The sequence below is a fragment of the Vicugna pacos genome, unplaced genomic scaffold (genome assembly GCF_048564905.1).
Source record: "Vicugna pacos unplaced genomic scaffold, VicPac4 scaffold_103, whole genome shotgun sequence".
NCBI lineage: Eukaryota > Metazoa > Chordata > Mammalia > Artiodactyla > Camelidae > Vicugna > Vicugna pacos.
In genome coordinates, this window is record NW_027328783.1 from 3,979,624 (window position 1) to 4,004,662 (window position 25,039).

Genomic DNA, 25,039 nt, shown 5'->3' on the forward strand with positions numbered 1-25,039 from the left:
CTGAGCAGCCCGTGAAGCCGGCAGACACATGCAGTGCACTGTTGTGTTCCCGCCTCGAATTTCTGTAACCAACAGGGAAATTTGTATCTCAAGAAATAGACATAAACAATTTTCAGGACCTGAGCACACAGTTTCCCTTTCAGGGTTTAGTGGGCTTCCATTTAATTCTATGAGAAATTTGTAAAACAACAGAACAACAGCTGAGATAGGGTTTAAAATAACTTTTATTTCAGTGAAAATAAAGCCAACTGACTGTTATCATTTTTACTTTATTTGATCTCACTCTCTTACTTTACCTTCCCAACCTCCTCCACAAAATGATGGTGAACATCCCCTCCTGGGTCAGAAATCTAAGTAGAAATTACCAATCACATTGAGGTGTGCTTTGTTGTTTTATTTTTCAAAACAACCAAGTTTCATTCATATGATTTAATAATTAAGATCAGAAACAAAGTCTACTCAATAAATGGTAGACAACACATGTCGTCATAGCTGCTCATCAGGTTTGGCCCCACGTTACACACTTTTACATGGACATGTGCCATGTGCTGTCATGGGAAACGGTGAGTGGGGACAGGGCCTCTGCTCTCACAGGGCACACAGCCTGGTGGGGCAGGCGGTGTTCAATCATTGCCCTTTTCTCTTTAATATACTTACAAATTATGGGAAATGCTATTTAAAAAGAACAAAATGAGTCAATGAAAGTGAAAAATACAAGGACAGTATTTAGGCTGAGGGAAGACAGGGAATCTCTTTGAAGATCTGACACTCCACTGAGACCCAAAGGACAACTCTGGCACTGAAGGTGAAGGGCAGGGACACACTGATAAAGGGCTGAAATCCAGAATATACCAAAATTTCTTTACACTCAACAAGAAGGATGAATAACCTGATTAAAAAATGAGCAAAATGCCTGAACACACACCTCATCAAAGAAGAAATCTGGATGCCAAAGAAGCCTTTGGAAAGATGCTCCACAGCACCTGTCATCAAGGGGATGCAGACTGAAACAGCGAGATACCACTGCACACCTGTCAGAACTGCCAAAATGCAGAACACTGACAGCACCGAATGCTGGTGAGGATGTGGAGCACCAGAAATTATAATGCATTGTTGGTGGGAATGAAAAATGGCCCAGGTACTTTGGAAGACGGTCTGGCAATTTTTTACAGAGCTAGACGTAATTCTAACATATGATCCGGCAACTGTGCTCCTTGGTGTTTACTCGATGAAATGGAAACTTATGTTCACACACAAATCTGCATACAGATGTTAATAGCAGCTTTATTCATACTCAGCAGGATTCAGAAGCAACTAAGCTCTTCTTCAGTAGGTGAATGGATAAATAAACTGTGGTCCCGCCAGAAAATGGACTATTATTTGGTGCTAAAATGAAATGAGTTATCAAGGAATGGAAAGACATGGAGGAACCTTAAATGCATATTACCAAGTGAAAGAAGCCAATCTGGGAAGTTTCAGCAACTGTCTGATTCCAACTGTATGGTGTTCTGGGAAAGGGAAAAACACAGAGACTGAAAGATCAGTGGCTGCCAGAGGCTAGAGGGGAAAGAGCAATGAATGAGGTGCAGCACGGAGCATTTTAAGGTCACTAAGACACACGACTCTGTATGATGCTGTGATGGTGGATACATGTCTGTCCAAACCCACAGAGTGCACAACACAATGTGTAAATCCTAGTGTCAACTATGGGCTATGGGTGATGATGACATGTCAGTGTAGGTTCACCCATTGTCACAAATGTACACTCTGGTGCAGGTGTCAATATTGAGGAGGCTGTGGGGGCAAACTGCAGTTCATACACCCAATCCAGCCCCAGCCACCGCTGTTAATAAAGCTTTATGGGTGTGTGGACTATCTGGCTGTTCTGGCATCTAAACAGTAGAGCTGAGCAGCTGCACCAGAGATCAGGAGGTTTTCAGACCCTGAAATATTTACCCCCAAGCCCTTGAAAGGAAAAGTCTGCTGAGCCCTGTTCTAAATGAATCAAGATTCACCCTGATGAGGCAGGAGAGCAGGGCCCAAACCAGGCATGGTTAATGGGGCTGAAGCAATGTTTTAGTTCCAACACATTTGCTGAAGTCCTGCAAGTCCAGTGACAGACTGTAGCCAGGAAGCGTCTGCAGGAGGAGTCGGGAGCAGGCCTTCCCGCCAGGCTCCGGGATGCCGGGGGCCGCGTGCCGCACGGGGGCCACCCGCTTGAAGAAGGTGGACTTGCAGTGGAAGCCGATCAACTCGTAGAGCTCGCAGAGGATGCTGCACGGCTGAATTTTCTCCTCAGAACGCTGAAGCACAGGGAGAAAAGCAACAAGCATCTGAATGAAACACGTAAGTGAAAAAAGACCCATAAAAATGGTTTTCCCTTAAAACAGAGACCCGATGACACAGGAAGGAAGAGGAAGGCTGACTTAGTGCACTGATGGGACCGGATGCAGAAACGCAGGGAAGCAGCACTGTGCAGACACTCCAGACCCCCTGTGGGCCCCACCTCTCCGCATTCCACCTGTCCCTTTACTAGAAAAGCCCGTATTCCCTGAAATAGAGGAATCTGCTACCTAAACATGGGACACAGAGAAGGGAAAGAGGAAAAGGAAGGGAAAGTAAAGGAACAACAGTTCATCTAGACCCTAGGGTCTGGGCGGGACTTTCACCAAACACACAACTTCTCAAAGCACAGAGCGCACAGGGAGAGGCTGACAGAGTGACTGCGACTTCTGCTTCTAAAGCACCCAGCTACCTGTCAGCACACGCTGCGCCCATTACTGAATCATTACAATCATCTCAGAAACAACTACTACCCCGGCTCACAGGCAAGGAAATCTGAAACTCGGGGAGGAATTATTATCATCCTGGACAAAGTCCCACAGCCCAGTAGTCTCAGAGCCTCCGGCAGACCCTGGGCTAAAATGCTCCTCATCACCACGGGCCCTGAGACTCAGGCTGAGGCCACGTCAGGTCTGCACGGGCCCAGAGCACAGTCTGTGGGACAGGGAATGCTCCCACTCGAAGTGCCAGGTCAAGGCCCTCAGGAACTTGTGTAATGAAACCAAATCCCCAAACTCATTTCCAACCCACTGCCCTGTCCGGGAGGACTGCTCGGCACAACTGCGCTGTCACCTGTGCACAGGCTGAGCAAGGGGCCCAGACAGTGATGTGACATCCCAGTGGAAGTGGCTCGGAGACCACTTCATCACAGGACAGATTCTCCCGGCTTCCAACGTTAACTCTCCATTCCATTTCCAACTGGAAAGTAAGTTTAGACTTGTTTTCCTCTCTTAGAAACAAAGAGAGCGGTAACATCAGAGGGAAACTCAAGACTGAGGAAGAGTCTCCTGGTCATTTGCAAGGATAGGCCGGGGAGGGAACAGAGACAGGGATCAGAAAGACCCGTGTTCCAGTCCAAAGTCTGCACGTCACTCGCTTTGACAGTTTCCTTTTTAATACAGGTGATAAAATCTAATTATGATTTTTGGGAAAACTAAATGAAATAACGTATTCCACTAGCATAGGTGTAAAATCCTCCATGAGTGTTCCAGAAATGGACGTGATCGTGGTTAGTTACTGTCTGCCAATTCTTGTGTTCTCAGCTCACATCACCCAACCAGAGATGTGCGAGAGAATGCCTCACCAGCCAGCAGCCTTCTCCAACTTGGAAACTTACAGTGTCCGAAGAGCAGGCAGTGTTGGATGCTTTGTGGCACTCTGGAGGTAGCACTCCAGTGATGACTTTAAAAAGCTGGGGAGAATTTAGGGGACCATACAGTTCAAATACAGAGTACTCATTCCATGTCTACAAATATTCATCTCTAGCCATGATGATTAAGAGAGGAAATACATATTCAAACATACATCATTTTCCCACATAAGTGCATCAAAACAATTTGGAAAGAGTGTAACTTTCTTCTCTAGATCACACAGCGGGGATTACAAGGTTTGTACTGACAGCCCTACTTGTAAATCATCTGCAAACGTAACTGGGTCCACTATCAGTCATCATAATTTGAAGGGAATGTTAGAAAAGAAAAAAGCCAAGCTAATACTCTCCAATCTTTTGTTTGGTAACGATGTCACAGAGGAGATGGACAGCTCAATAAGGAACCACTCTGCCGTGATCACGGAGCCGGGGAGCGGGATGTGCGGCAAGATGTATGACGCAGCCGCAACTGTGCCCATGATTCTAGGCAGGTACCCAAAGTCACCTTGACAAGGTGTGAAACGTTTATGCCCACGTCCTCATAACATGACATGTATTAAGGAGAAATGGAAACTTATAAACGGCCAATACCCTTGGTGGATACACCGTCCAAAGAGCAAAGTCACAGTTTGACAACTGGCCATCCCGGTACCTTGGGATTCATTCTTGAAGAACCTTAAAAACCACTCCTCTGTCCTCAAGAAGTGCTGCCTACTAGTCCTATCTTTGGCTCATGGATACCACATGTTGAAGTGAACTTCAATGTCTGCACAGATTTGACTGTCTTTCTCCAGGTTCACTTGTCCATTCTGAAGAGGCCTGAGTTAAGTCCAAATTCCTTAAGATTAATTCCCTCCAGTGACAACTCAACGAGCCTGTAATTACAAGCCAACTGAACAGGACTGTCCTCAGCGAAAAATGTCACCAACCCTTCACTGCTTTCTTAAACTCCTCTCCTGGTTAATTGCAACATACTAACACCACCCTCCACCAAGTTCCCCAACTATGTCAAATAGAAAGTAAGGTCCATAAAAGAGGAGACAACTCCATAGTCACCTTTGAATTCCTAGCATAAAGTAATGTCAATAAATAGAACTATGATTATGGCTTCTTTCCTTTAAAACCTTTCTGGTTATTTAAATGAGACCATGGAAGGGAGGTGTTTGAGTCCAGTATCTTGATCCAGAAGACTCTGGAGGCCTTTTTCAGAATGGCTGTCCACTGATTCATTCAAAACACACCTTCTCTTTCCGGGAGGAGCTGTGATTTTCTGCCATGGGTTTGTGGTCACTCTCATGCCAGAACAGCTTTAAACTAAATCCTTACTTTGGATATGTTATTTTTTCCCGCTTCCAAAAAATTTTACTTTCCTTACTTCCTTGCCTTGAGGAATGCTTTTATTCTTTTCTTTCTAATTCAACCTTTTATAAAGCAGGATTCTCAGGATGTGCTTGGCCTTATATAAGAACAGCCATCCAACTCCCAGTGTGAGAGGCCACAGGCTCACCTCCTGCCCTCCTGCCAGGGCAACTGAAACTCAGTTCAGGAGCCAACCGGCACCCCAGGGCTTCTAAGGCTCACGTATCTCCCAGAATCCCTGCTTTCTGGTTTGTCTTGGCTTCTGAGAATTTCCCCTCACTTTCTTGACAATTAGCTGTGCAGCTTGAAAGATGAGGAAGGAAGGTTTTATTTCTTAATCAGAATTTAAAGGAACTTATGTAATGAAGCTTTTCACGAGTTTCTAGAACCCTCCATTGCTGAGACAGAAAACACACAAGATATTTTCTAAATTTAGCTATCATGTGCATTTTTTCTTTGCTTTTGTTTTGTTAACTGCTAATAGACATTTTTTAATTAAAAAATAAAATAAGGTCCCAAATAAGATAGAAAATTGAAGGGGCAAACAAAATTAAAGAGCAAAGACAGAAAAATGATAAGTACTCTACAAAGTTAATAGAATAAATACACTATGGATCAGACCAGCAATTCTCAGTAACAGCTAATTGAAACCTGACCATGAGGTAAAACGTCTCTCCTGTCAGGAGATGACCAACAGAAAATAGAATTAAATCAACAACCTAAAATTCTAAGTCTGGTGAGGTATAGAAGTCTACCAGCTAAGTATGTCTTCTTCTGGAAAAGAGGGAGACTCACCAGCTCTTTTCTGTGGAGCCTGAGCCCAGGGGAGGACAGTGAAGTGTGTTCTGTAAGTACCCAATTAGCAAAGTGAGTGATGAATAAAGAGATGTGAGCTTTGATGAGAGATGATACTACTATTCACTTGTCCTGTAAAGTATGTCTTCGTGTTCAGAGATCAATATCTCAGCAGGAAAATGCACAGCCCGGGACCAGACCACTTCTGTGATTGTGACACTGCACTTAGATGTCTCAAGGGCACCTCCAACTCCACCTGCAAAGAGCTAACTTCACGGTGTTCCTCCCATAGCCATCCTGCCCAGGGCCCTTGGTCGGGGGCAAGGTCTCCCTGCCTCTCCCAGCTCAGGCCAATCACTCACAGATGTGACAAGACCCCTCCTTCAGGGGCAAATTTCCTCAGTCAACGAGATCCACCACCCACACCTGTCCTACCAGGTACTCACTGGCACTCCCTCAGCACTGACTCTGTGCTGGGGACCATGCTGCACACTGTGCACACGTTATCTCACTGGATCTACACCGCAGTCCTGGGAGTTCGGTACATCACTGCTTCTATTGATTAGATAAATTGTTTCACTTCCTTGGGTGTGTCATCCAAAGTGACACGGCTACTGAGCCACAAACCTGGGACTGAAAATCACTTGAAAATTGAACACTGCTACACCTCGCAGCCACCCTACTCTGACTCATCACATCACCTCCTGCCGAGCCTTCTAAATGTTTCTAAGCATTCTACAAGACAAAAGTGATCTACGAGAGCATCGCGCTAGCCTACTTAAAATCTGTCAATGACGGTCCACTGCTCTTAGGAGAAAGCCCCACTGGGCCTGAGCACAGCCCAACGGCCCGGCATCTGCTTTCCCTGCGCGGCCGCGCCGCCTCACCCACCACGCAGCTCTACACGTGCAGCGTCCAGGACAGGGATGCTGACTCCGTACAACCCGGGGCTCGTCTCACTCAAACAATGATCACCCTCTTCAGTGGTTACCTTCTTCAATACTGAATCTCAGAAAAATATTTTCTCTGGATGAATCAATATCTTTTTCCTTACAACTTCCCATCATTGATAATGAGCTCCCCCCAAAAGAGAGAAGACCTAATCCTCAGTCTCCTTATCTGTAAAGTGCAAATAACAGGGAAATATGAGAGGTTTTATTAGAAGTAATATTCATGTGAGGCTGAGGGACAATTCCCAACATACAGTAAGTACTCAATATGTGCTTACTTAATATTAATAAGAATAGATTACATTCCAGCAACCTTAAATCAATGCTTTATGGCTTTGTCTAAAAGGCTACCGACAAACTGTTGGACGAACTGTTTTGAGCAGATCAGCACAAGTGTACTGGGCGAGGTAAGCGCTGACTCCAGTTACAGCTGCAACCAACCAGCACTACGGGGCGGGAGCAGTTTGCTCAAACTCTTACATGTTGCTTGAGCATTTAGTTGTAGTTATTGAATAAAGACAGGTATTATTTACTCAAAGCTCCTGAAACATAAATCTTCAAAGATTGATGCAAATTATGTTTCAAGTACAACACTCTCACTAGAAATTACTTGAAAATTATAGTCTTAGCTCCTCCGCACATCAAAACAGCATTTTCCTAATGTATCTGACTATGTACTCTGAAAGGATTGTTTAAAAGAAATTAAGATGAAGCCATCCTGAATAAGATCTCAGTATCATCTACACAAACCCCACCCAAAGGTCTCATTTCTCACTTCCACATAGGTGTTCAGATGGCTTAAGCTGGGTCTTGGTTTCTTATGACACGGGGGTGGGAAGAATTGTGGATAGATCAATGTAGCAAATATAAACCTAGTGTATTTGCTATGTAGGAATCCTAGAAATAAATAAATTGATATATATAGTCCCACCCTTATGAAGCTAAGCCGTTCCATTTACAACTGCATAAAAAATAAAATGAGAGATACATTTAACAAAAGTTTACAAGATTTGTACATTGAATATTTTGAAGTATCACCAAAAAAATTTTAAAATATCTTCATATATGGAAGGCATCCCATGATCATGCAATGGTAGAAAATATTGTTAAAAATGTTAAGACTTCCCAAAGTAATCTACATATTTAATGGAATCCCTATCAAAATTCCAGCTGACTTCTTTGCAAAAATTGAAAAACTGATCCCAAAATTCATATTGAAAGCAAGGGACCCAGGTCAGCCAAAACAATCTTGAAAAAGAAGAGCAAATTTGGAGGACTCACTCAAAGGTTACAGCAAATCTATAGCACTCAAGTCATTATGCTTCTGTCATAAGTTTGGATGCAGAAATCTATGAGACACAATAAAAAATGCTGGGGGGAAACTTACATTTACAGTCAGTTTTCCAGAAATGTGCCAACAAAACTCCATTGAAAGTATAGTCTATCCAACAAATGGAGCAGAGACACCTGGGTATCTGAAGGCAAAAGAATGAATCTGGAATCTGGACCCCGTATTTTATATAACAAATATTAATTCAAAATGGATCACAGACAGAAACGTAAAAACTAAATATATGAACTTTCTAAAAGAAGACATAGTATGAATCTTTGTGGTCATAGGATAGGCTATGGCTTCCTAGATACAATCCCAAGAGCACAAGTGATAAAACAAAATAGATAAAATGGACTTCATCAAATTAAAATCATTTGTTACAAAGGACAACATCAAGAGTGTGAAATGAAAGGGGAAAGGGGTAGCTCAAATGATAGAGTGCGTGCTAAGGAAGAAAAACAAAATGAATAAATCTAATTACCTCCCCTATAAAGAAATTGTTTTAATGTTTAAAAAAATTAAAGTGAAATGACAATCTGCAGAATAGGAGAAAAATCTTGCAAAGCATATATCTAATAAGAGACTAGTATCCAGGATATAAAACAAATGCTTACAACTGAATAATACAAAGAAAATCGACCCAATTTTTTAATTTGCCAAGGATTTAAATAGATACACAATTGGCCAATAAGCATCTGAAAAGATGGTCAGCATCACTAGCGAAATCAAAATCAAAATGAGATCTCATTTTAAACTCACTAGGATGGTTATAATCAAAACATGGACAATAACAAGTGTCAGTCAGGAGGCAGAGAAATGGATACCGTCAATATGCAGCCGTTGGAAAGGGGCAATGGTGCAGCTTCTTTGCAAGAGCCCGATGTTTCCTCAAAAGGTTAGAGTTATGTGGCTGAGCAATTCCACTCCTACATGTAGAGTCATCCTTCAGTGTCCTCGGGGGGTTGGTTTCAGGAACCCCCCACCCTGGATACCATAATCCAAGGATGATCAAGTCCCTTTGCAATCAGCCATCTGGATCCATGAAGTGGAAACTACAGATATGGTGGGCCAACTGTACAGCCAACAGAATGGAAATGTATTCTCACAAAAACTTGCACATCAATATTCATAGCAGTATCATTCAGAGTAGCTAAAAGTCACTAAAAATATCCATCCATCAATGAATGGATAAACAAAATTACCAAGAATAGTCCCACAAACTTTTGGTAATTGAATCTTTGACAAAGGAGGTGAGAACATACAATTGAGCAAAGACAGCCTCTTCAGCAAATGGTGCAGGGAAAACTGCACAGCTGCATGTAAATCAATGAAGTTAGACTACCCCCTCACAACATACAAAAAAATGAATTCAAAATGGCTTAAAGACTTAAAATTGTAGACAAGACACTATAAACCTCTTAGAAGAAGACATAGGCAAAACATCTGACATATATCTCAACAATATTTTCCAAGAGCAGTCTACTCAAGCAATAGAAATACAAGCAAAAATATACAAGTGGGTTCTAATTAAACTTACAAGCTTTTGCACAGAAAAGAAAACAAAAATTAAAGCAAAAAGACAACCTATGGAGTGGGAGAAAATAGTTGCATTAAATGAAAGTGACAAGGGCTTAATTCCCAGAATATGTAAACAGCTTTTACACTTGATAAAAAAGAAAAACAAACAATTCAATCCAAAAATGGGCAGAAGACCTAAAGAAACATTTCTCCAATGAAGACATACAAATGGCCAATAGGCACATGAAAAAATGCTCAATAACATTATCAGAGAAATGCAAATCAAAACTGCAAACAAGTATCACCTTTCACTAGTCAGAATAGCCATCATTCAGAAGTTCATAGACACTAAATGCTGGAGAGGCTGTGGAGAATTGGGAACACTCCTACACTGTGGTGGGAATGCAGTTTGGTGGAGCCATTGTGGAAAACTGTATAGAGGTTCCTCAAAAGACAAAACCTTGGGGGCCCAGATGACACAGCAATCCCACTCCAGGGCATATATCCGAAAGGAAACGTAATTCAAAAAGACACTTTCACCCCAATGTTCACAGCAGCATTATTTACAATATCAAGACATGGAAACAACCTAAATGTCCACTGACAGACGACTGGATAAAGAGGTTGTAGTATATATGTCCAATAGACTACTATTCAGCAATAAAATAATAATAAAATAATGCCATTTGCAGCAATATGAATGGACCAGGAGAATGACATTCTAAGTGAAATAAGCCAGAAAGAGAAAGAAAAATACCATATGAGATCGCTCACATGTGGAATCTAAAACAAACGAACAAAAAAACAAAAACAAAGGAACAAAAAGATAAACTTATCTACAGAACAGAAACAGACACAGAGACATAGAAACCAAACTATGGTTACCAGAGGGGAGAGGGTGTGGAATGAATAAATTGGGAGTTCAAGATTTGCAGATGCTGACTATGTATACAATAAACAGCAAGTATATACTGTATAGCACAGGAGAATATATTTAATAACTTATAGTAACTTATGTTTAAAAAGAATATGAAAATGAATGCAGGTATGTTCCTATTTAACTGAAGTTTTGTGCTGTACACAAGAAACTGACGCAACACTATAAACTGACTAGACTTCAATGAAAATATTTTTAAATAGACCAAAAACGAAAAAAAAGGAAAAGGATATTATCAAACAAAAAGAATAATGTACTGATTCAGGCTACAATATGAATGAACTTTGAAAATTTATGCTAAAATAAGCCCGTCACAAAAGGGCAAATAGTGCCCTTTAAGGTGAACTGTATCTAAGCATTTATTGTACTACTCCTGTAAATTTTCCGGAGTTTTGAAGTCTATCAATATCAAAATAAAATGTATTATTCATTAAAAACTTAAAACCCTTCCTCACAGGAGGGCTTTAATTATTAAATGCAGAAAAGCATGTAAAACTCTTGGAACAACAATTTTCACGTCCACACACAGTCACTGCTGTCACTGCCACTCAGAGTGTGGTGCCAGCGCTGATGAGAGCTGCCTCCACTCGCTCCCCTGCAGACAGGAGTGAAGGCCTGAGCTTTGACAGGCAGGGTTTGCGTGAACCTGGGTCAGCCACAGCCACGTCCCAGACTCTGCGGTACCCAAATTTCTTATACAAACTGCAACATGTAATGTAAACACTCTAGAGGGATGTATCTTACAACACAGGGAATACAGACAATGTTTTACAGTAACTATAAATGGAGCATCTATTGTACACCTGAAACATATATTTTAAATCAGCTATGTCTTTATAAAAATTAAAAAATAATTTAAAAATGTTATCCCTTTAATATTCAATTTGGTTTTTAATTAACTACTAAACAGCTTAGAATATATAAAAGCATTTAAGTGTGATGTTTGTTTACATATTTATTTACTTCAGCCTCCTGCTAAAAGAGAAATTAAACAATTTTTTAAACACAGCTTAACAACCATAACAACAAAAAGGCAAAACTGAGAGTGAAGAGAAAATGGAGATTCAATACTTAAATGAAACCAGGGGGAGGTAAACTCATAAAAATGGATTCCATGAAGTCAGGGCAAGTGTTAAAGGCCGACTAGAAATTCAGCTGTAAGATTCTTGGCAGCTAAAGCAAAAAGAAAAAGATGATGGGGCAGGTGGTAGAGCGTGTGCTTAGTGTGCACAGGGTCCTGGGTTCAAGCCCCAGGGCCTCCACTAACAGATAAATATACCTAATTACCTACCCCCCAAAAGAGCCCCAAAGAAAAGAAAAAGAGAAATTTCTTTCCAAAAAAATCCTGATATTAAATTTGGATTAAATACTTTAAAAATAAAAGGAAAATCGAAAAGATGAGTGACACTGTGAACAAAAACCCCAGCTGGGCTAACAAGCTAAGTCAGAAATCTAAGTGTGATAAGTGTCGGTTTACTGATCTAAGTTTTGCTGGGCTAACTCGTAAATCTGAAGTTCAGTGTCAGTTTACTGGGCTAACAAGCTAACTCGTAAATCCAAGGTCAACAATTGTCAGTAACGTGATCTGTTCCAAATTGATAAGCTTCAGTGTACTGATTCCTTGCTTTTTGTTGTTTGAGCCTTATTGGCTAAAAGCCCCATACTTGTAATTAACCCTATAAAACCTCATGTGCACGTCTTGGATGTGCTCAGGGCTTGGGAACAGAAGCCCCTCTGAGCCCGCTGGCATAATAAATCTCAGTACTCCCACCCTCTGAGTGCTGCTTATTTCTTGGCTGGCCTGTTGTTTCCGTAACAACACAAGCGATAATGCCCGTGAGATAAATCTGCGATGGCTGCTGGCAGGTCCCCATGTCTCATGTGGGAAAATCTGAAACATATTTCTCACCACTCAGAGTCATCCTCAGCCCACCCCACATCTCCCGCTGTTAAATGCAGGAACACACGCAGGGCCCGGCCTTTGCTCTCTCTGTGTCATCACAGTGAGACAGGATGGAAGGGGGCAGAGCAAGCCATTCAAGAAAGACCACAGCAATTAATATCAAAATGGTGAAGAATTCAACCCCCAAAAGGTCTTGAGGCTCAGGATGAAGAGATTTAACTTCTAGTAGATCCTGAGCTTCATTATACACCCATTGTAATAGTAACATGGTGAATAACACGGCCCCAGGCACCATGGCAGTCACAAGGCTAGCCACAAAAGGTCAAAGGGTGGAAAATGGCCAACTCCCTGGAATCCCAGCCCCTTGCCCTAAGGCTGGTCCTTCTACTTATTAGTATATGAAACCACGAAGCCCAAGAAAAGGAGCAACACAGAGCCACATCCCAGGAACCCCTCTCTCTACCTCTTCGGAGAAGGCCCACACTATTTCTGTGGAGTGTGTGCCTACTTTTAATCTGAGCATCAAACCCCCATACTTCGTGACGTTTCTCATGCCTGTCAATGTATCTCTCTGAATAAATCTACCTTTACTCAACACTGGCTTGTTCTTCAATTCTTTACTGCATGAAGCCAAGGAACAAAATCTGGTGGGGCACATCCCAGGGGCTCAACGGAAGCCTGGGACACAGCCCTTCTCATGCCCCACATATTTTTTCTTGTATCAACAGGACTGGGATGTGAAGTGAGGTCTGAGACCCCAGCTAAGGGACAGAAGCAGCCTCCAGGTCTCCAATTGGTGGGCAGCCTCTCCCCCATCAGGGGCCATGGGGTCTGCCTGGTTCTCTGTGTTTTTTTGTTGTGCTGACTCCCCAGTCAGAGAGATTTCTCCTTAGGCCTGGCTCCACAAAACCCTTCTCTCCAAAATACAAGCACATTATGTCACAATCCTCTTGTTCAACCATGAATTGTTCAGCCAACTTTTTCCTTCCCCAGTTAAGTACATAAATGTCCTTCCTGCCATCCCACCACTTCTTTCTTTTTGAGAACTCTGCACTCCCCACACACCATCCTGAACGCAGGTGCCTTGCTGGCTGGGACCGAGATGTTTCAGTCTCAAACATCCTGAGTCCTTTCTCTTTCCACTTTCTAACTTAAAAAGGCCTTCCTGTGTCTCCCACCGCTCTGATTCTGAACGTCAAAAAATGCTCAGGTTACATTCACTCTGTGAATACCTCCCAGGTTTTGGCTAGGTTTCCTTCCCAAGATCTTCATTAAGGAGCTGCATCAAGAAGTTTAAAGGGGCTATTCTTACATTTGAGTGGAGGAGCCTGCAAGAAATTTAAATGGCTTTGAAGAGAGAGTTAACCAGTGACAGAGAGGTCGCAGGTCCTAGTCAACAGTGTCACGAGGCAAAATGTTCTTCAAAGGCTCAGAGTGGCTTCTGAACACGGAGTCGGCAGGGAGGAGATGACAGGCAGTGAGTGGGGTGAGAGACACAGGGTACGGTCCCCCAGCAGGGGAAGAATTGGTTATTTTCTAGTTTTCCAATTTCTTACTACCTTTTTCTCTTATTGCCACATACCATTACCTACGAATTAAGCATATCAATGTCAGTCATTTGGGCCACTTGGGAGAAGCTGCATGATGCCATTCACAGGGCTGGGACATGACAGCCACACCAGTCTAGGTTGAAAGACCAGTGGGGGTATTTCCATGGTAATCACGGGCATGCAGCAAACTCCCCAGCTTCAATGACCTCCTCTCAAAGTTGGCGCCAATAAAACTACCAAGCAAAATGCGTGATGATTCTGGCCAACATCTGTTTATTAGTTAAGTGCCTGTGACACCTGCCACTTAATAGGGAATGAGTACGATCAACGAGGCCCTGTCTACCTGGCCACACGCGCCCTGCCTTCCTGCCTTGGTGCAGCAGCACAGCTTGTTTAGCTGAGATGAGCGCCCCCAGAGCAGCCCCGACGGGAAAGCTCCCAGCTCTGCACGGCCAGACATGTTCCTTTCCTTCTCAGAGCTGATCACAATTTGCTGTCGTCTGTTTTTATGTTTATCCCTTTTGTAACTGCCTCTCCTCCGGAGATTTTGCTCAAGCAGCACAGGACCAGGTGTGTCTTGTGGCCTGCCGGATATTCTGGGCTGGGAAACAGCCGAGCCCACATCTGGCTCTGGTGCTGAACGGAGAGAGCAGAAGGCCCAGGAGCCCATGCTGAACCGAGGCCCCTGCACACAAAATTATGGTCTGACTTTGGGCAAATTACACAGTCTTTTTTACCCTGAGATTCCTCATCTGTCCATAAAAATAACTGCCCATGGCACACAGAGTTACAAGTATTAAAGGAAATCACCAAATTCACAAAGTAGCCAAGGGGCTACCAGTGCATCCTAAACAGACACATGCTGCCTTTAAGGCTCTGACACACACCAAGCGTGGTGGTCGAACAAAGTGTACACTGCTAAGTGTCAGTGTGTTAAGTGCTTCATGTGTGCTATAATAATCTTCAGAACTTACAACAAGCCCAGGAAGTAACGAATATTATCATGCCCATTTCACAGACTCACCATCAGTTTAAGAGAGGTTACATTCAAGTCCAAGGCTCTATGGTGAGTAAATGGCGATTTCAACCTGAATATGGCCCCAGGCCTGGGCTCCATCTCTGTCCCATCCACCTGACCACTGCCTATGAATTCCACCTGTCCAATACCCAAGTTGAAGCCAGCCAGCTCTTAAATGCAATGTGTGTCACCGTTTGTCAATGTTGGTTCATTACCATAAACAGTTCTCAGAAAGCACTTCAGAAAGGAAAGTTGGACTCACATACCTGCCCACAAAGAAGAAGAATTCTGCCTTGCCTTCTCCTGTAACGTGCAGACACCCTTCCCATTCACCACCGAATCCTTTTGTATGCTTCCTCCGTGTTCATGTTTACACATGGCTTATTAAAGTAGAAGTTACCTGCAGTAATTCCATCTCGGTTCCATTCCAAGCTTCCAGATTATCCATAATCAGGGTAATACCATAATTTTCTGTGAATGAAAACACTACAAATTGAATGAAAATATTGCAACCATGTCACTAAACAAAGAATGCTGAAAACAAGTCATCAGCGGCTGCCGCCACCCCCCAGTGAAGACAGGCCTGCAGCCATTCACAATGGTGCCCTCTGAGCAGACTCAGAATAAGAAAGGACAGATTACTGGCCCTAGATAGCTAGGTGCTTGTCTAATGTATATATTCAGTCAGCCCAAATGTTGGCTTCCTCCCATATATTGAAAAGCATTAAATTCATGAACTTGAGATACCTGGCTTTCTTTAGATAACAAGCAATGTTTTATTGTTCTGACTACCTGGTCTTTGTTCTAAAGCTCCTATATAATCCTAGCTTCTCCCCTACTCTTGCGAGCAGTCCCTCAGAGTGTTCTGAGAGGCGGTCATCCTGGCTCGAGTCCTTCTGACAAATAAAACATAACTCTTAATATTCAGGCTGCACGTTTATTTCAATCAAGTCCCAGAATAGACACAACTCATCAATTGTGTAATGGGACACACTGGATCAGGAACCAAAAGAGTGTAGTAGTCCCTAAGAACTACGGCTCCCTCTTTCTTCCTGTCATTATACAATCCCACCAGAACTCATTACTTTGCTGTCTGCTCCTCTGGCAACCAAACTCAGAGAAGAGTCAACTCAGCAGAGCGTCCTGCTGGGGAGAACCCCCGCAGCAGCACTGCAGGCTGCCTGCCCTCCCGCACGCTCTGACGACCGCTAGTGTCCTCCGTGGAAACCAGGCCAACAGAGTTGTTCCCTACAGCTACAAAGTCCCAAATATTAAATAAAACCTTTCATTTTATACTATATGTTACATATATACCCATCTCTGAAAACAGCTTTGCCAGAAGCCCAAATCTTCAACATTAATCTGCAAAGGCAAATCAGGTCCCCAAGGGAAAACAAGTCTTAAGACGATGCTAAGACCTCCAAAGTCCTCTCCACGACCATAAACCAAACTGCCTGTAGGTCTGCAGCTGCAGGAGGCTACATGTCTGCTTTTAAAGCAACCCCTTCCTGCCCTCGGGTGCTACAATGCCCTTCTACGCCCTCCCATCTCAGGGTAAGAGCACCCACTGCAGAACCTTGCAGGGCAGCACTGACAGGACTGGACAATGAGGATCAGAGCTAAACTAAGCCTTCTGATGACACGAGTTGTCACTCTGTCACTTTACAGATGAAGATATATATAGAGAGAGGTGGGGTGTTATTGTTCAAAGTCACACAGATAAAAAGTGACAAAGTCTATAACTCTGCTCCTCCCTCTGGTGTGACGCCCCAACTGGGACAACCACAGGGTTCTTTCGTGCCTGCCTGACCAGTTCTTTCCTATCACTCATGACCCACCACAGGGTCTGAAATTAGCCTGCATTTGCAGCATCTTTTCCCTCCAGTTTCTCAGGAACAAGGCTGTTCGGGCCACTTTATGACTTCCAGGTCCCTGAAATCTCCGTGCTCAGGCTGCTCTTGCCTGTGCATCCGGCCCGCTGCTCAGAGGCTCTTCCTCCCCTGCAGGAGGACGTTTCTACTCTTCACAGGGACACCCCCTTAGGGGATCCCTCCTCTCGCCCTCAGCATGGCAGGTGTCCCAGGCCACATCATGAGATGCCCCAATAGGACTGCATCTGCCCAGGTCTGCTAGTCAGACCAGCAGCCTCAGAGCCAGGGATTATGCCCAGGTCACACTGCAAACCTACTGCCCGCCTCACAGACCCCAGCCAGCAGGTCACCTGGAAGTCACAGCAAGTGCCCCACCCAATCCAGAAGCCTCTTCATTTCCCAGCACCACTGATGACTGGTTTCCAAACTTTGGTCAGTTTCGCACAAAACAACACCTTCTACTGTGTAGCGGGTGGTTTTTGCTTCTGCACCCCATTCTTACTGAAAACGTTAAGGGAAACCAAAAAGCCTCTTCTCAACCCTTTTCTGATGATACCCTCCCACCCACAATATACATATGCTCAAGAGATTTGGATCCACGTGATTTTGTTTCCCTTACGATAAGTGGCTCAAAACACTGCGGGATTATTTTTCCTTTGAGGGTATTAGGACTCAGTTTCTCGGCTTTAATCTGTTTTTGTCTTTGTCTTCTTTGTTCCTAGCAGTTGCCACCTCTTACTCCCTTCAGCAGCCTCCCTCCCAACTTCTAGTCTAGGAAATCAGCTGTGATGAGGGGCACGGGGGCATTCACAGAAGATGCAACAAAGGCAAAGAGAGGCTATATAATTTGCCAAAGATATCACCTTCAACCCCCAACAGAGTGTGTCATGTCCCTGTGTTTAACTCTTATTCTAAGCAAGTTAACTTTTTGTAGATTATGTTTATAAACAGATGAGAAATCAAAATACATACAAGGACACACATCAACTCTAAGATATTCATTAACTCCACTATTTTGTTTCTATTTATTTTATTTGTATTAAAAAATTAAGAACCCCTGCAACCAATATAGCAAAATGTTACTGGGTTTTAAATACAGAATATAGAGGGGTTAAGTGTGTCATTACTCATCCTTATATGTATGTTCACAAGATAAAATTATTTGAAAGTCTCTCTCCCCTCTCCCTACTCACTACTGGCTCTCACCTGAGATCCCAGACCACACATCTAACAACCTTTCACTTTACCCACAGCTGAACTCATCAGTTTTCCCCCAGAAAGCCCTCTGCAGCTTTCCCTCCTCAGAACACAGCAGGACCATCATTTAACTCATTAATCCACCCAGAAACCTGGGCCTTACTCCATCCTACCTTCACAGACAGCTTTAAATCTTTCTTTTTACCATCTAAACATGCCTTCAATCTGTTCGCTTTTACCCACTACCCTACCGCTCAAGTGGAAGCCACCAACACTGCCCACCTGGACTCACGAGTCTCCCAAGTGGCCCCACAGCCACTCTCCCCTACTTGAGACAAATGGGATTGTGTCACTCCCACGCTTTTTGGGCTCTTTTCAGACCCACTGTTCATAGAAGAAACTCCAATTTCTTCACCTTGTGAAGGTGTTTGCCATGAAACTGTCAGCTCATGGAGGGCAGGGCACGCCCTCTCCCCTCAACCCCACTCTCTGGCAGAGCATCAGCTTGGGAGGACCCGCTGAGCTACATCAGCCTGTATCCTAAACCTGGTCTTGGGTTCTTAGCAAACTGCTTCACTTATCCATACATATCCAAGGTAGATAAGAAAGATTTTAGATGTTGAGCTAGACTATTCATTTGGGGATTTTGCACTGGCAACCTGCAAGTATATGTTCTAATGTTTGTGTCTTGTTAAAACCACACCCAGATTAAAGGAGTATTTGTGGAATGTCTTCGGAGTAAAAGGGTTCTGTACTTTTACAGATTTTATGTTTTATAACATGAATAACCCGGACAGGGTCACAAATGGAACCGCCTCACAAGTGACAGAAGACAGGTGAGATGCATATAGCAACAGGTCACAAAGATGGTAAGAGCAAAGTTGTTTCTCCAAACCCCCAAAAAATTCCTCCAAGAACAGAAAACTCAGAATTTTGAAAGTAAAATACTATCATATAAGGAAAGAAAATAAATAATCCTCTTCATCAGGGTTTCAAGATCTGACTGCAGAGTTATTAGCAGGCTATACTGAATCCTAGCACAGAAAAATCAGATGGACTAGTGGTGAGTAAGTTCCAGGAAAACGGCAGTAATTCCTCCACTTGAAAGAGGACACACACTCACTTGTTCAAGGTGATTGTAAACAACATTCTGCAGAAATTCAGAAGATTCAGGCACCGCTTCTAGATGGTGATGACACGGAAGGATGGCTTGGATGCATGCTTCTAACTGAGTCACCGGCATTCTTACAGAGCAGGGTGAAACGGAGGCCCTCAGCCAAGAGCAGAGATGTTCCTGTCATGTATCCCAGGTCGTGCCTCGGGGACTCAGTGTCCTGTAGCAGTCCGGCCCCAGGCGAGGACCAGCAGCGTGGCCCACCCAAGCAGGAAGGGCACTGTGCTTGGGAAAGCCCACACCAGATGGGAGCAAGAGTGGCTGGTGGGGTTTTGTGAACCTATGAATGCTCATAGAAAAACACCTGCATACATTCAAGTGATACAATTAACAGTAGCATTCTTTTTAACAAAATTTCAAATGTCAGTGGTAATTTTACCATTCCTTTTCTCTTGTCCCCTGCACTCTGAGACAGGCTTAGGTTCTCTCACACTTGCAGCTCTGATGCAATAGTTGTGAAGTTATTTTACTTTACTGCAAGTGTCTTCGCTCCACGTGTCACTGTGACTGTCGTCTCTTAACACAGTCAGATATCTTCCTGGATCTCTCCATGAGTTCCTTGCTCCTGCTTCTCAGATCCTGAGATAAAGAACAGGTGAAGGCACATGACTGGAAAAGTCAATGTGGACTTGAGCAAAGTCCTCAGTGACCCCCTAGGTGAGTGTTGACCACGCCTTAGCTTCGATTCTCAAAGTTCTGCCCAGGGTGACATCCAGACAGGAGGGAGTCCTGGGCCCAATTAAAAGCTGTGTGGCTTGGGTGCGGGGAAAGGTGCAGGAGCTAGTTCCGTAGCCGGGACCCTCCACACCTCTGCTCCTCTCTCTCCCGAGGCCCCGCTGCCAAGCCCCCACGCTCCCTGATATTCTGTCCTCTACTTCAAGCCCTTTTCCTCTTCCTTTATTCCCTGATTATCTGCAGCTGGAGAGATTTTTCCATCACAAAATCTGAAAAAATTTCCTGCAGCTGAAAAAGAGGTCTCCAGAGGTCAATGCCCATATGGTGGTTCCTGAAGAGAGCCCCTGGTTAGGGGGACCCTCACCAACACTCACGGGACATCAGGTATGTTACAGGGTCGACCACCCCCAACAAGAGTTTGCTGTGACCCCAAGGCACGCACAGCATCCCTGCTCACTAAAGTGTAGTTGTAATCCGTTATTAAGAAGCAAAAATAAAAAAAAATTTCTCATGTTTCTTACTAAAATTATTTATGAGTTAGAAAAAGAAATTGTAAAAGAAAAGAACAAATCTGACTCCATGTTAGATGTGTTCGTTTGGCTTTAAACCTGTACCTTGTTTTCTAGGCTCCGACTTGCTATCTCTGCACCTTTTGTAAAAAAAAGTTGCCTTTAGCCTGAAATATCCAGGACAGCCTATTCTCCGGGCTCTGATCTTTAAGGATATTAGCTCTTCTACACTTATGTACAGATGGCAAGTTGCAAAATAGATAATAACCTTTCTTTTATTTGGAGGTTTTACGGGGGCACCTTAATTTGACCCACCATGGACAGCTGCAGGAACAAAGGATTCCAAGGACAAACAATTCGTACAGCGAGAAGTTTGCAACAACCAACCACATCTCCGCCGCTTTTTAGTATAAAAGGAGACTGAATTCTGCTTTGGGGAAGAGAGTTCTACTGGATATCAATATGCCATTTTCTGGGTCTGCCAGATTTTCAAATGAAGTCACTATTCCTTACTCCAACATCTCATCTCCCCATTTATTGGCCTGTCATGCAGCAAGCAGAACGAGTTTGGACTTGGTAACAAAATGACTGCATTAGAGGTAGTATGTCTCCACTGTTTCCTCATTTCCAGTATGTCACAACCTATCAATTTTATATGCTGTTTAACAACATGACAAAGACCTATTATACGGAATTGATTCCACAGAAATAAAATTATTTCTACTCCCTCAAGACTTTTTTCTTTTCTATTTTATTTTGTTTTGCTTATTGAAAAGAAAATAAAAGTCAAATCATTTTATTTCATGTATTTTTATAGCTACATAATGTAAATACTACAAAAATATTTAAATTGCAATAAAAATTGTTAATATATTTGTATAAAGATATATAAACAATCAATGCAGATTAGGAAAGGAGTAGATATTTACTAAAAATCTACTGCACATCCAGTCTTTTACAAGCATATCCTGGAATATAAGCTCTATTATCCAGGGGTCCCCCACCCCCATTCTCACTGCCGATTCCCTTAGTAATCAACTACCAAGGCACCAGCATAGAACCATGCGATCGCTATTTTAGGTATAAATGAATGAATTAGCTTATTCAATTCTAAAACAGAAACCTTAAAATAAATACTGAACTTATTTACAGATAAACAAATTTGGACACAAAAAAGTACAGTTTCTCCCCCAAGACACAAAGATAATAATTGGTAAAGGCAAGATTTGAACTAATCTGCCTGATTATAAAGCTAAGGTGGAAATCCCCTTCGACTGTGTAGGTCCAGCAGCACAGCCCATCACCCTATCTTTGTTCAGATCTGGCTTTAGACAGCCTGAGACAGCACCCCATTCCTATGGAACTCGAGGGGAAACGATAACAATAAGGATTTTATATTCAGTAGTTTCTTAGGTCTCAATTATATAAAGTGTCAGCAGGTCAGCAGAAAACTCTGGGAAATATGAGTGGGTCCAGAGCTTTTCGCTGATAAGAAACTCAATCTATCAGGACAGAGTGACCTTCCCATGAGTGGCCTCATGAACATAAACTAAAGGCAGCTGAAATGAAAACTAGCAAGAACATGGAAGTGAAGCAGGAAGGATCCCTACTGTCCCCTGCCCAGTTGCCTCTTCACCCGCGTGGACAAGATGGCAGAAGACCCAGGTTCTTGTCTAAGTTACAACATCATGGATTCTCACCCATAAAATGTTGCGACTCTATGCTGTCTTAAGTCCTTTACAACTAAAATATGATGACACCAATATCTCAGCGGAATGTCTATGTCTCCACTTTCTCTCTTCTATTAGGAGACTATATCTATGGCCACAAACAGAAATTCAATTAAAAACACCATGCACGAAGCCTGGTGAAAGTCTGTGTAAGAGACATTGTTCTCACTCTCTGTGAATGAAAACTCAGAAAAAGTGGACCTTCTCCCTCTGTAAGTGGGAGGTAGACTGATTTTGTGTGTGTGTGTGTTTGCACGCACATGTGTGTGTGTAAATCATATAAAATATATTCTGGGATTTGCACAGTTTTTTTTATGATACTATCATTTCATGAGGATGAGCCAACCTTTAAAGTAATTTGAATCTATTTTTCTGAGAGGCTCTTTTGGTGGAGGATGGGAAAGGGGAAAGGAAAGGAGGAAAGAAGTAAATGAAGCAAAGCTGTAAGAATACTGCTAGGGAAAGGCAAGACATTAATTTTGTTCCTACTTGCATCACACACAAATTAGGGACTGGCTTTCCCACATGTCTTGTCAAGCACTGAGTTGCAGAAGAACAGGTGACAGCCCATTTCTCACTGAGCTTGTGACTGTATGTGACATCTTATAGACACAAATTATTTAACCTGATCAAACACTCTAGCAGCAGGATGTAATTCTCCTAATTTGAGAGACAAGAAAACAGGAAGTGAAAGACGGTATATAGCTTGACAAAAGTCAGAGGACAAGTAAACTAAAGAGGATGAATTCAAACTCAGATCTGAATGCAGAGACTGATATTCCCACTCCCAGGGCTGGAAAATCCTTAACACAAGGTTCCCCAGCTCCTCTGCATTGTTCCTGGCACCAAGCATTTCCCATGGCGATGGTCTCCAATTCTCAGACACAGTGCTCTGTGCAGCCAATAACCTCCATTCGACCTTGATCATCTACCTGCCATGCCTACCAGGCTTCACCATACAGGCAGGAAAGCTGGATTTCAAGTGCATACAAAGCCACCCTGGTTTAAGCTGGACTGTTTATCAGCTTTTCCAGCATAAAGGCAGCCATGAAAGTGCTCACAGTTTGTACATGAGCCACACTACCTCTCTCCATCTGTCTCCCCACCTATACTACTTAGCTATGACCATTTTGAGAATCTTGGAAACAAATTTTTATAAACAGAAAAGAAAGGATTCTGTAACAAATACTTAATACTTACAATTTTAAATGAGAAGTTACAAAGTGAGTATTTACAAACCGAATCTTCCTTCCTAGGTGTCAGTTTTAACAGTTAAAAAATATAATAGCAAAAATTTCTCACTTAAAAAATTAACAAAAACATCAACAATAATCTGGAATAAACTCAAAAACAATGCCCATGTTGTACATGGAGAAAGTGCAGGACTGTACTGAGGGGTAAAGTAAAAGTGTGAAAGTAGAGACATCAACCTTTTGTATGGAGGAAAGCAGTTTTAAAGATGTACGTTCTCCTAAAGATAATTCAAAATTACTAAAAAATCCCATGACAACACTTATCTGTTTTTTTTAACTTGAAAAAATTATATTAGAATTCTTCAGGAATAATAAAGTCATAATACAAGCCAAGAAATTTAGGGATCGAAAAAAGAATCAAAAAATTCGCACTGTAATATATTAAATAAATTTTTACAATATGTAAGATATAGTGCTAGAGTAAGAAAGTAAGATTGACAGAAATAAATCATGAGCTCAAAAATAGACTCTAGTATACATAAGTATTTTTTACAGGTGGGATTTCAAATTAAAAAGCAAAGTATGAATTTAATAATTGTCTTGTTACAATCAGAGAATACTTGGAAAAAACAAATTCTATTCCCGTCAAAATGACCACAAGAAAAATTACAGAAAATGATGCAAATATTAGAAAGTACTAATAAGAGCAAATACAACTCTTTGCTCATATCAATTCAGCTTCTCCTCACTGTAACAAGTACCATTATCATCTCCATCTTAGAGATTAAAAAAACCTACAGAAGAAATTTATACCATTATAAGAAAGCATTTCTAAGAATAAAACCCAAAAAGAAGACATTTACTATCTTAAGATTATTTTGGGCCACAACAATAATGAACCTACTGAACAAAATGAAAGGCAAGAAATGACAAGTAAAAGCTCTCTGATACATGTTGATGAAGACAAGGGGTTAATTTTCATAATACACATTGAGCTGTCACAAAGCAGCAAGAAGCTCCCCCACTTAAATGTTTGCAAAGGACAAAAGGGATCATTCACTTTTCAAAAGTCAGATGGCTAATGAGTGAAAAATGCTCAAAACCTCACTGGTCATCAAGTGCAAACTAAAATAATGAAAATCATTTTGCTCGTCATATTGGCAAATATGTTTAAAAGATATTATAGCTAGTGTCCATCTTTGAGACAACAAACTGTGAGTGATCTTTTGGAGGATGACATGTCAATGGATATGTAAACTCTGAAAAACGTGTGTGCACACAGGCTGAACTCCACTTTTAGGAATCGTTACATTTAGAAAAAATCAGTTCAAAAAGATGTACTCATCAGAACATTTGCACAGCACTGTTTACAATGGTGGGAAGAAATGCTGAAGTGAAAACATATCCAGCGATAGAGAATTGGTTACATAAGTTATTCTACATCTTTTCATGCCCCACAGGAGAAGGAATTTCAAGATTCACTTGAAAGCATCCTGTGATGTATGAAGTTGTCACATCCAAGGACTAAATTTCCAGAAACCTTAGCTAAAGGAATACTCATACAAGATCACAGGAATGTTTGTACAAGAAGGATGCCAGTCAAACACCCTTTCTG

The 25,039-nt window shown here is 42.3% G+C and overlaps 1 protein-coding gene across 2 annotated transcripts; it reads right to left on the reverse strand.

The window, feature by feature from the left end:
* Window positions 1-1,782: 1,782 nt before the first annotated feature.
* On the reverse strand, window positions 1,783-19,393 carry LOC140694724 (trafficking protein particle complex subunit 9-like). Of its 2 annotated transcripts, XR_012070332.1 has the most exons (3): window positions 19,267-19,393; window positions 15,342-15,546; window positions 2,064-2,303 (listed from the first exon to the last, which is right to left on the reverse strand). XR_012070332.1 is itself a non-coding variant. In XM_072957837.1 (2 exons), the coding sequence occupies exons 1-2, from the start codon at window positions 15,521-15,523 to the stop codon at window positions 2,055-2,057; spliced, it is 297 nt and encodes a 98-aa protein (XP_072813938.1). In that variant the 5' UTR covers window positions 15,524-15,796; the 3' UTR covers window positions 1,783-2,054. The 2 variants fall into 2 exon arrangements, 1 of the variants encoding a protein (XP_072813938.1); XM_072957837.1 differs by lacking the exon at window positions 19,267-19,393 and having other exon boundaries at window positions 1,783-2,303; window positions 15,476-15,796.
* Window positions 19,394-25,039: the final 5,646 nt, after the last annotated feature.

Coding starts and splice junctions, on each gene's coding strand:
- LOC140694724 (XM_072957837.1), bottom strand. CDS start 15,523: ATGGATAATCTGGAAGCTTGGAATGGAACCGAGATGGAATTACTGCAG. Junction 2,304..15,475: donor CCGAGATGGAATTACTGCAG/GTAACTTCTACT, acceptor CCTGTGCTTCAG/CGTTCTGAGGAGAAAATTCA.